The sequence below is a fragment of the Eriocheir sinensis genome, chromosome 27 (genome assembly GCF_024679095.1).
Source record: "Eriocheir sinensis breed Jianghai 21 chromosome 27, ASM2467909v1, whole genome shotgun sequence".
Classification (NCBI taxonomy): Eukaryota; Metazoa; Arthropoda; class Malacostraca; order Decapoda; family Varunidae; genus Eriocheir; species Eriocheir sinensis.
Window position 1 is genome coordinate 14958027 of NC_066535.1, and position 12693 is coordinate 14970719.

At 46.8% G+C, this 12693-nt stretch overlaps 1 protein-coding gene across 7 annotated transcripts in view; it reads right to left on the reverse strand.

Annotated features, from left to right (window-relative positions):
• The window catches only part of LOC127004184 (cyclic AMP-dependent transcription factor ATF-1-like), a 70608-nt gene that overhangs the window by 12699 nt on the left and 45216 nt on the right, over positions 1–12693 (reverse strand). For 4 of the 7 annotated variants that reach the window (XM_050871672.1, XM_050871674.1, XM_050871673.1 and 1 more), the window contains one exon: positions 3384–3579. In XM_050871672.1, the coding sequence (XP_050727629.1) occupies positions 3384–3579 (196 nt within the window). Of the gene's footprint in view, positions 1–3383; positions 3580–6583; positions 6635–12693 lie in introns of all 7 variants that reach the window. The other 3 variants (XM_050871669.1, XM_050871668.1, XM_050871671.1) reach the window with 1 other exon arrangement.

The following is a 12693-nucleotide window of genomic DNA, read 5'->3' on the forward strand; positions in this document are numbered from 1 at the left end:
CTTACGCAACACGTCACAGTTCTTGTTCCATATTATCTTGGAGGGAGAAAAAGTTTCAGATTCCCTCTTTTCTGGTATGGGCGTCGACAAGCGGAGGTAATCATTAGCTCCAGAAATCCAACGAGCACTGCGGCAGCCTGGTGGGGGCAGGGAGCGTTCAGTACGGTTTTCTGGCTCCGACCCTGCAGCCCTCTCGGCCGGCTACGTCATGCTGACGTCATCACAGAAACACAACACTCGATAGCTTAAAACTCCTGATAAAAAGCCGAGGTGCAGCGTTGTTCCACTGTACTTAAAAGTCCCTATAGTACTCCTGTGTATGGTAAGACGTACATTATATAATAAATTTCCTCCCATGAACAACTAAGCACAAACTTGGGCCAACACCACATGTTCACGGTATCATGCCAAACCCCAACGGGTCCCTCGATCCCACAACACTCGTCTTGGAAATGTTCAATATTTTGTCCCTGTTCTTGCGGGTCACAAAATTCACTATGTTAACACTAACACACACCTGAGTGCTCTTCAGAGGTTTCCGGCGTAAGTGTAACACAGTAATCCAAGATGATGAGCGAAGCAGCAACCCCTACAGGGTCGGAGACCACTACAGGCACGTGTGGACGGTTGGGAGCGTGGGACAAAAGTGGCGACGTCACGCCGCCGGGCTGGGCTCTGGGGTGCTGCGCCCGCCAACTCTCGCCACGCGAACCTCATCTCCCCGCCCTATTATGCCTCCCCCGCCCCCCCGTGCCACACACACTCCATTCGTGATACTGAAATGGCATGCTTTTCATCGTTGAAATGGAAGTGACTGCCATATAATGTAGTTATAACCGCGAGAATGGTTCAAAATATTAGAAAGATGCTGAAGTCGACAACTGCCAACCTTGCGAGGCCAAGGGAAAGAGGGAGAGTGAGGGTAGGGAGAGCCAGGAGGGGGGGAGAGTGCCACCATGCTTTTGTACTTCTCTTTCTTAACCGACTTCTCATTAAGCGCTGAAATGGAAGATGAATAAAAAATACAAGACAAGCAACCCATGATCCCTGCTAATAGGCAAATATAGATCGATGTAATACCAATATACACAAAAGCGATCACCTTGCCTGTAATAACTAAGGGCGGACTGCCAAACGCCGCTGGACGGACGGGAGATGACGAGGACTGGTGACCGCTGCCCTGCCAGTGACAACAATCATAGGCCGTGCTTACACATTGGCATCCGACACGTATACACAAACATTAGTGGACTTAAGCCCCAAACAAAACATATAGACGAGTTGAAGGGGTTATATCGGCTATTAATAGTTTCGAGAGGAGGGAAGGAAAGGGGGAGCAGCGCGTCATCAGTGGGCGGGGCTTGGCGGATGACGTCATTACCCAGCTGACATCACGCGCCGCGACGAGGGTCACTTCCCAATCCTAACCCCGTTCACCCACCACCCAACCCGCCCGGACTGGTGGAGGCCGGAATGGTGCCTGCCGCCCACCACCACCACCACCGCCACAATCAACAACAAAATCAACAATAATCCCACCACCCAGCCAGCCTCCCGATGATCACACGAGTATATAGCTGCTGCTGCTGCTACTACTACTACTACTACTACTACTACTAATAATAATAATAATAATAATAATAATAATAATAAAGTAAGAATATTAGTAGTAACTGTAGTAGTGGTGCTGGTAGTAGTAGTAGTAGTAGTTGCTGTTGTTGAGGTAATAATAATCAGCATGTTTCCACCACACACGTGCAAGGCCTCCAATACGCGCACCAGATATTCGTAATGTAAATAAGCCTCGCAATTTACTACTTCGAGAGGCCGGTAAGTGTTTTAGTCACGGGCGGCTGGTGATCGCACCTTTAAGGCCCGCGGGTCACCTGTGATACGCGACGCTTAAAGACACAATATGATGACAGCGTCCAGGCAGGGAGGGAGGCGCGGCAATAAAAAGCTAAATGTTGCTTTTTTACATTTACTTACACCGATGAGGGAATACTGCATCACTTACTGCTCCCTGACCCAGCACCTTGCATCCTTACGCCTTGTGCGACGAATGTCGTTTTACTGTTCTTTTGTAGTCCATCAATTTCTTGCCGGAGACTAACTATTCCCGTCCTGGACTCATCAGGAATCACTGTCACTTGACCCTTTGTTAAGAAAATCTCTTACACGAAAAAGCAATACTAATGCGAGGCACGCCACATTTAGGCGATGAAAGCTAGATTTCACGGTCACGACACTTGGAAGATAACGGAGCGTGACATGGATTTGTAAGTGAATTACTTTCTGAAGTCACTATAATGGATGTTGTTTTCTTTGATAATATTAATATAAGTGCTTTAATTATTTATAATCAACACTAGGAAAGCGTTACCTATATTGTGCCGTGCACTTTAAACATTCTTATCATGAATTGGACCAACTGAAGTGCAAAGAATTAAAAAAAAGTATTATAAGCCAGACTAAGAAACAAATGGCCAGGAGCAGGTTAAATTAAATAATCTGACAACCTCTTGGTGCGAGGAAATTTGAGCGAAGCTTGTAAATGATTCACGGGAACTGACAAGGGGATGTAATAATTTTGATCGCGTGCAGATCAGGGCAACGATGGTAGCAATGAGCTGGTTAATAAGTACATCGAAAGAAGGCAAGAAATTTTATACTAAAAACGTAGTGAATGGAACAAACATAAGACGGAATGAGTGCAGGAAAGTGTTACACTCTACCGAAGGAGCCATGTGTGAGCCGCTCGGTGATTTACAGATTTATACGTCCTTATCAATATATTATTCCGCGGAAAGCTCAGGAAGGTGAGGAGGTGAGCAAGGCAAAGGACAATGATGGGTATCGAGTACAGCTGCAGCGGGGGAAGGGGATCAGAGGAAGAATGGGGAGCAAGGACACTCAGGACAGGTGTGGCGGGGTGGCAGATGCAAGGGTACACAGGTGAGACGCGCGATACGGGAGGAATCCTAGACACCACGTGTGCTAGCGGCAGGAAACCCCTAGGAGGGAGGGGGAGGGGCGAGGCGGCGAGCAGGAGGCGGAGGAATAAGCACGTGGCCCACAGCCTGCAGGTATAGGGAGAGGGAGAGTGGGGAGGAGACGAGTGACGGGAGGTGACGCAGGGCGGATAGAGCTGAATGAACAGAGTGGGGTGAAGAGGCGGGCCGGAGGGAAAATTATCGAGGAAGACGAGAGAGAAAAATAGAGGGGAGTGAGGAAGAGGAGCGGGAGCAAAAAACTTGAGAGAAGGTTTGAGGAAGTGGGAGTGACGTGAAGTGAGATGAGTGCTTACGTGAATGAATCGAGAGAATGGGAGGCACAGAGAGGCAGAGAGTGGTGTGTTGGGGTGTGCTGAGTGGAGTACTCACACTCTTGGAGCCCCCGGAGACGATGGTGCCTGCCTGGGGTATGGTGACGTAGACTGTGGATACGGCGGGGATGGCTGTGGCTCCCCCGCCGCTGGCCCCGCCCCCGCTGCCCTCGCTGCTTACCGTGGCGAGGGGGTCGCTGGCGGATGACCCTCCACCGCCGCCGCCCGACCCTCCGCCATCCACGCCATCCATCCTGCACGGGGCAACAACACACTAAACACCACCTCCGGCTAGACAACCTACACACACACACACACACACACACGGGACGCTATACAAAAACAAAGAGAAGGATCGAACCTGTCAGACAACCCACAAACCATTATATCAAGAGCCACCACCCACGTGTCCTGCTCCGCCTCCTGACCTATCTTGACTCCGACTCCTCCTCCTCCTCCATCACCAGACATCCCTAAAGCCTACAACCTAAAGCTGCTACGGAGAGAGAGAGAGAGAGAGAGAGAGAGAGAGAGAGAGAGAGAGAGAGAGAGAGAGAGAGATTTAGGAATGCAACAGTGAATGAATATAAGGAAAGGAAAGTTTGGTGTTGTAACAGAGTACTACACGAGTTACGTATTTATTGAATCTCTCTCTCTCTCTCTCTCTCTCTCTCTCTCTCTCTCTCTCTCTCTGCCATCCCAACCTCCCCCATCCTCCCTTTATTGACATTCCAGCACTTTATTTTATTTATTTACTTATTCATTTTTGCATGGCGTTAAATTACCTCTGCCCGTGAGAATATTCGCATCTCCTTTGTTAAAATCATGCAACTAACGCTGATGAACCTAATACAGAGGAGGAATTAGCGTGTGCGTGTGAGTGAGGGGGGTTGGGAGTTTTATCTCTTTAGTACAACGTGCCTGCAGTGATAAAAGCTACTACAGAGAGAGAGAGAGAGAGAGAGAGAGAGAGAGAGAGAGAGAGAGAGAGAGAGAGAGAGAGAGAGAGAGAGAGAGAGAGAGAGAGACTGCACACACACACACACACACACACACACACACACACACACACACGAATCCTATCTAGTATGAAAATGATGAAGGGGTTCGTGTGTACACTGTTACTTGTGAAAGACGGGGAAGGGGCGGGGGGAGGGAAGAGCGTGCCTACTGGAACAATAGAAAACAAGAAAAATGCATGTATTGTGAAAATGATAATACAGTGCATACCACGTCAAAAATATTACGAACTGTTAAAACGTTTCGCTGTATTATTATTATTATTATTATTATTGTTATTTTTATGGAACGTCTTTGTCTTGCGATGAAAATAAAAGACTGCTTATATTCTTCCTCGGCGGTGGGCCAATTCTGAAAACCTCGGCCACTTCCCAAAAACCTCCCTGAAAACGCGAGTCACTTACTAAAATCCTTCTCATGTCACTGCTGGGAAATCTTTTTAGCCTGCCTGCAAGCTTATCACTTCCTAAAACTTAACCTTGGATCACTGCCAAAAAATCTTAAAATCACTTACGGAGAAAAAAACTTATCGGTTCCTAAAAAATTGAGTCACACACACACAAAAAAACCCTTCTTAAAGCAAATGTAAAATGTTTGAAAGCATGAGTCAGTTTCAAAAGGCTAAGGTTTACAATCCCTTCCCAGAAAACTTCGCTTCAGTGCCTGAGAACCCGAGTCACTCCTCTGAAGGTTATGAGTCACTTCCTAAGACATCGAGTCACTGCACGATGGCTTTTGAGTCACTCCAAGAAGACTGACACGTAAAAGGAGTCATTTATGTTTATTTCCTCGCGACAAACATTTTGCATAACAATCTGTCTGAGTCCGTGTGTGTGTGTGTGTGTGTGTGTGTGTGTGTGAGAGAGAGAGAGAGAGAGAGAGAGAGAGAGAGAGAGAGAGAGAGAGAGAGAGAGAGAGAGAGAGAGAGAGAGAGAGAGAGAGAGAGAGAGAGAGAGAGAGAACGCACGAGACTTAAAGGTGACATGAGACGAAATGAAATGAGAGAGAGAGAGAGAGAGAGAGAGAGAGAGAGAGAGAGAGAGAGAGAAATCAAATCCACTATTGGGTAACACTTCACACACCAGTTAAAGCTTACTGTTACAACACAAAAACAAGAAAGTAGAAACGCAGACAAGTGAGGCACAGGAATGAGAGGAGGAGGAGGAGGAGGAGGAGGAGGAGGAGGGGAACCAAAACAAGGGAAGGTAAGAAGAGGACCCATTACGAGGAGGAGGAGGAGGAGGGAGGGGACGAGAAAGAGAACACACACACACACACACATACACACACAGAAGCACACGCGGCTTAGCGAGTCACCTCCTTGAAGGCCGCTTGACACTGACGTCACAGGGGGGGGCGCTGACGTCACCGCCACTTGTTGCTACGAGACCTGACGTCAAAGGTGGCTTGAAGGGGGGGCGGGCACCGGGGGGGCGGAAGGAGAGAGTTTCGAGGGGCAGGACCGATGAGGGGGGTTGCAAGGGGTGTGGAGGAGGGGGGGGGGCGTAACAAGAGACACTACCGGGAAACGTGGGATGCGCGGACGGATGGACGGATGCACAGACCCATGAACGCGTGCTACATATGTGTGTGTGTGTGTGTGTAAGAGTAGAAAAAAAGTATAAAAGTTGAAAGTAGTAGAAAAGTAGAAAAAATGTAGACAAAAATGCGCACACACACACACACACACACACACACATACATTAACCCCCATAAGCCTTCTTCCCCTTTGAACGACATAGGCTACAAAGTCACGAAAAAAAAAAAAAAAAAAACTTTCTTTGGCCCACAACAAGGCTGGCAGTACGGTACGGTACGGAATTTTTAACCGTACTCCGTACCTGAAAAAAATACCGTACCGTAATTTCGTACCGTAACCCATGCTATTTTTTCGTACTGTATAGTATGGTAAAAATACCGTACCATTATCGTACCATCAGGAAAATAGATACAAACATAAAATAAATATCTGTGAAAAAATTATTAAGGTACGTCAAAAATTTAAAAAGGCACATTTACAAAGTGACTATACATGTATCAGGCCTCTTAAATAGAGCCTACCAGGCGATGATGGGCAAGAAAAAAAATCTTCAGTTGATCACTTGTTTTAAGCCTGTGGTATGGTACGGTTCTGAATTTGGCTGAATTTTCCGTACCAATGCCATACAGTACCGTACATTAGGAAAAATATCGTACCGTAATTCCGTACCGTACTTTTAATAAGAATTTTAACCGTACCATACCGTATTCTGTACCGTAGTGCCAGCCTTGGCCCACAGCCGAGCCACACTACGAGAGGAGATAAGAGATACAGATAAACACGGACGAATATAAATAAAGATAAAGAATGTTACCTTAGACATTCAAGTACAATGAGGTTAGGTTGTAAGACAGGTGTTACTCGTAACACAACCTTTATAACCTGTACGATTCCCTGTAAAAGGAACTCCAATATTGTGACTTATAAGAATGAAATCAATAAGATGAAAAATAAACAACTAAGAAGGCAATTGAGTATAATGTTTGTAGCGCCAATTCAAACGTCATCATCCTTATTAGTGGTAGACCTTATAAATTTTCCTAATACAACACACACAAAATAAAGTTAGTCTGGAAGGTCACCGAAATTAAACGAAGAAAATTAAGTAAATAAAAAAAAAAGAAAGAAAGAACGAAAACGAATCAACGAACTTTTTACTACCTCAAAGACTGAATGAGAAACAGCTGCGTAATCACCTGCTGAAAATATGGACAGGTAGGCAAGGTGAAAGATAAGGATGCTGAAGGGGATTAAAGATGCAGGGGTGAAAAGGAGGAAGAGGGGAGGATGAAGGGGGGTGTAGGATACGGACGGATGAAGATAGGAAATTGTGAAGGGTGAACACACACACACACACACACACACACACACACACACACACACACACACACACACACACACACACACTGAGAGATGCTGTGTCCCCCCCCCCCCCCCCTCTCACAGACTCCGACAAAATTTAATGCAGTCAAGCCCACAAACCCTTATTTTATTTTGCTTCTTTTGCCATAGTTTGTCATTTATAAATTTCCATCACATCGCCTGTTAAGATTAGATAAACCAATTATTATTATTATTATTATTATTATTATTATTATTATTATTATTACTATTGTTACACACACAGTCACGGATCCCAACCTTGCTACATTCCCAAGCTGTGTTGTGGATGGTTGTGTTAGGGAAGGGAAGGGAAAGGGGGAAGAAAAGGGGAGGAGGGAAGAAGGGAGGGAAAGAAGTGGAGAGGAAGAAGGCGGGAAAAATGGAGGGGGAAGAAGAGAGGAAATAAGTGGAGAGGAAGAAGAGGGGAAAGAATATGAGGGAGGAAGAAGAGGAAACTAAAGGGAGGGAGAGCATAAGAGGGAATGGGGAGGGGAAGGAGAGAGAGAGAGAGAGAGAGAGAGAGAGAGAATGGAGCACGTCACAGGTGTGCGGAAGTGATTCTGAGCAGATATTCCTCTCTCTCTCTCCCTCTCTCTCTCTCTCTCTCTCACACACACACACACACACACACACTAACAAGGGCATAGATGTCGGACAAGATGCTGCGGCGGATATTTGTAAAGAATGAGACAATGGAGTGGGTGGGGCGGGGCGGGGAGGGGAGGGGCGAGTGTCAAGACAGAAGCCCCACGTAATGCTTCTGTGTGTGTGTGTGTGTGAGAGAGAGAGAGAGAGAGAGAGAGAGAGAGAGAGAGAGAGAGAGAGAGAGAGAGAGAGAGAGAGAGAGAGAGAGAGAGAGATGGGAGGAACAGACGGCCAATATCAACAAATCCATATCTCAATACAATCAAGCTTATGATAATTTAACCCAAGGAGGAGGAGGAGGAGGAGGAGGAGGAGGATATAGAGGAGGAGGAGGAGCGACTGACTGAGCTGGCAACGTTTAGGCACTGCAAAAACGAAGAGGAGAAGGAAGAGGAGGAAGAGGAGGAGGAGGAGGGGGGGTAACTGCGGTATCCTCGTGCTAGGTTGGGTAATAACACATGCACAAGGTCACACGACAAGCCTAGGTGGTGATGATGGTGGTGATGATGGTGATGACTGGTGTTGGTAAAGGTAATAGTGGTAGAGCTAGTGATGGTGGTGGTGATGGTTGTAGTGGTTGTGACTGATGTATTGGTGATAGTTGTAGTGGTTGAGAGCGGTAGTGGTGGTGGGTGGGGATAGGGTCAGTTTTGTGGTGGTGAGGTAGGCATGCAGTGGGTGTATGTAGGGTGGAATGTGGAGGTGAAAAAAAAAGTGGAGGTGGTGGTGATGCATGAATGATTATGAATGCGTGACAGTCGATGGTGATGGTAATGATGGTGACGGATGGTAATGGAGAGTCAAGGAGGTAGTGATGTTTGAAGGTCGGTGGTGGTGGTGGTGATGGTGGTGGTGGTGTTGAAGGCTCAGTAGTACTATTCATTATTGGGAGATGAGACAATACTGGCCCCGCCTCCTCCTCCCCTCCTCTTCTTCTTCTCCTCCGCCTCCTCCTCCACCTCTCCTCCTCCTAATCGCATGCAGGTCTCCCATCACGGCCCTCTTATCTTTCAAGTTTATCAAGGTCCCCCCCCCACCCTCTCTCTCTCTCTCTCTCTCTCTCTCTCTCTCTCTCTCAGGTCAGGAAAAATATCAGAATTAAAGGAATAATCTATCAACTACATACAAATTAGTCTTGGGAACGTAAAAAAAAGGTGTTTGCTACGTGATACAAAGACACACACACACACACACACACACACACACAAAAAAAAAAAAAAAAAAAACACGCCTGCAGGAAAGGGGATAAAAAAAGATTGAAGGAAGAGAGGGAGGGAGGGAGAAAGGAAACATAACATCTCCCTCAGAATCTACGCGAGATAAATCCTAATAAACTAAAAGTTACTAGGGAAAAAGCGTTTCTGCTGTTTGGCTTGGGAGGGCAACGTGCAAGATAGATATACAGAAGCAGATAGATAGAGGGGGAGAGAATAGTACTTGTGGGAATAAAAATAGATAGAAGAGGAGAGACAATGGTATAGGTGGGAATAAAGTGGTGGAAGAGGACGGGGAAAGGGAGAGGGAGGACCAGAAGCGAGGTGGAGGTGAGAACTGAGACAGGTGGAAGGGATATAAAGGAGGAAGCGAGGCGGGACCAAGGTGTGTACTGCGGCAGACCAGACCCATAAGAGGAACACTGAGAAACACCGAGCTTTTCTACACATGACGGGGAAGGAGACGGAGCAGGAATGACCAGGAGCGAGGTGGAGGTGAGAACAGCGCCAGGTGGAAGGGATATAATAAGGGTGGAAGCGGGGCGGGACCAAGGTGTGTGTACTGCAGCAGACCAGACCCATAAGAGGAACACTGAGAAACACCGAGCTCTTCTACACATGACGGTGAGGGAGACACAACAAGAACCAAACCATACCAAATAAGGAAACACTACCCCGTCACAATGCTACTCAGAATAGACAACCGAAGAAACCAAAAAAAAATTAGTCTAGTTCGTAAGTTTCAGTATGGTGGCGGGTGGTGGCAAGGTTGAGCACGGGCAAGAGGTTGGTATAGTATTAAGCAGCAAGGGAGAGGAGTGGGCAAGAGTGAGCAATGAAGGTATGTAGTGGCAAGCTATGGGCAAGAGAATGGGCGAAGACAAGGGAACAGTATAGCAGTAACAAGTAATGGGCAACTGAAGGTATAAGTAAGGAACAAGGATATGAGACGATGAGGTGGGGCAAGGGAATAGCATAACATTGACAAGTAATGGGCAATTCAAGGTATAAGTCTTTGTATAACGCTGAGGAGGAGGAGAAGTCCGAGTGGGTAAGTGGCGGTGAGGTGGGGCAAGGGTATGGGTATGGGCAATGAGGCATGGGCAGGCATAGGAGTCACAAGCCCGCCGCAGAGGCCTCGCCGGCGGTATTGTTTGCAGCACCATTGTTCCCGGCAGAAAGTTATCAAGATGGGAGGGATGAGGTGTCACAATACCTTGCCTACCTGCCTGCCTGCCTATCCTCTCTCTCTCTCTCTCTCTCTCTCTCTCTCTCTCTCTCTCTCTCCACTTTCTCCCTTATCTCCACCCTACCTCTCATCTCTCCTCAGTCCTTCCCCTCCACTCCACTCTTCCATTCTCCCTCTCCGTTCTTTCCCTCGTCTACTAGTGCCATAACATCGTCCTTGTTCCATGTCTTGTTCCTCCTACATTCATTAACCCATTTACAGTCCTTTAGTTTTGTTCTCTACCACTACCTCTTCCTACTTACTGCATCTTCCTCCTCCTCCTCCTCCTCTGAAGACATCCCAGTTATTGGTCAACATCAAGCATCAGGGTCCCTCGGTATGACACACACACACACACACGAACACACGCAAGGCTTATGCATTCGGTTAAGCATATCACGGCAACGCACACAATACACTATTCAAACACACACACACACACACACACACACACACACACAGTTCTGCTACATTATACAGTTGACCAGGGTGTTGACATACGATACACGTCGCCCCGTCACATCTACTTAACACCGCAGAGAACGAAATTACTAAGTCAGAGATGCGCAAGGGTATATGAGGTCAGTCGTCCCACACAAGGCAGCTCACGAGAATCAGCAGAGGGGAGTGGGTATCGGACATATTTTCCCTGACATTTTCCCCTCCTCATTTATCTGTATATTAAGAGCAAGGGGAATATCAAGACCCTTCTCCTTCCGAAATTGACCCTTCTTTGGCCACTAATCTGATTTTTTTTTTTTTTTTTACAGTAGCAACGCATATTGGGCTTTTTTTTGTTTTGTTTTCATTTGTTTTTGCCCTTGAGACCAGAGGAAGGGTCATACCACCTCCAGTCACAGAACTAGCCCTGAAAATGCTCAACACTCTTATGAAACTCTTGTGAAGCATGTGAGCTTGGGTTATGTTTAAATATACGGCTCTTAGTACCCCGGGGACCAGAGGAAGGGTCATACCACCTCCAGAGTCACAGAACTAGCCCTGGAAATACCCAACACTCTTATGAAACTCTTGTGAAGCATGTGAGCTTAGATTATGTTTAAATATACGGCTCTTAGCACCCCGAGGACCAGAGGAAGGGTCAGAACACCTCCAGTCACAGAACTAGCCCTGAAAATGCTCAACACTCTTATGAAACTCTTGTGAAGTATGTGAGCTTAGGTTATGTTTAAATATACGGCTCTCAGCACCCCGGGGATCAGCTAATCACTCACTCGCCGGCCTGCACCACACAACCAGACTCGTATTTCGGCCTAACGACGACAATGCAGGTGTGTGTCTCCGTGTGTTTACAATTGCAAGATAAAAGCTAATTGGAGCCGCGTCTCGACCACAGCATGCAAGGTCCCTCGGGTCGCCTCCAAGGTCAAGCCGCTCATGTTCTGCACAGCTGCGTCGCCTCCAAGCATGCGGCCATAGTCAACCTCATTATATTAGAGCCTCATCTACCGTAATATACTACCACTCATTTTCGCCTAAACGAACTTTTAACGCTCCGAACATCGCCTCACAGTAACTTGCACGATATACACCAGACCCAGTCATACATACGCATACTATATATACATTTGTGCCAATACACTCGTTCCTGTATGAAGTATGCATCACACGAGGGGAGCGTGTGTGTGTGTGTGGGGGGGGGGTATGGGTGGGGGGAGGGGGAGGGGTGGAGGTCCGTAGTCAAAGGATGTTCGTCGCATAAATTCCTCTTCTCAAATTCTCGCTTGTCTCTGGAATTCCTTGCTATATTTAATCGTTTTTTTATGTTAATTGTTCGTCTAGACTTGCTAACATCATCCCTCCATCCTTCTCGCGACTTCGCTGCACAAGACATTCCACTCATCAACCCTGTGCTGCCTAAATTTCAAGCGTTAATCAGTGTCTTCAGTGCTCTATCCTTTTCACTGGCATGACTCATTAAATCCTTCCTCCTACTCGAGTTCTCCTTTCAACGTTAATCTTTTAAAAGGGAGAAGTATCGACACCTTTGACCCTAAATTTTATACTACTTCGTTATGGCGGCTCTATAGTTTTCGTGTGAGTGTTATATTTCTATTTTGTGTGGCTCTTGGTCTGGCTCCTCTCCTAAAAAATAAAAATAAAAAAATAAAATAAAATACAGCACAGTCGTATAAAACCGTAGGATAAGCATTAACACACACACACACACACACACACACACACACACACACACACACACACACACACGTAGGGGAGTGCGGGGACAGGGAAGGGAATCACCAAACACGGGTCACCATAGAAAATTAAAAACAAATCCATCATATAAAAAGTGACCCTCGCCATACACGTCTACACACCC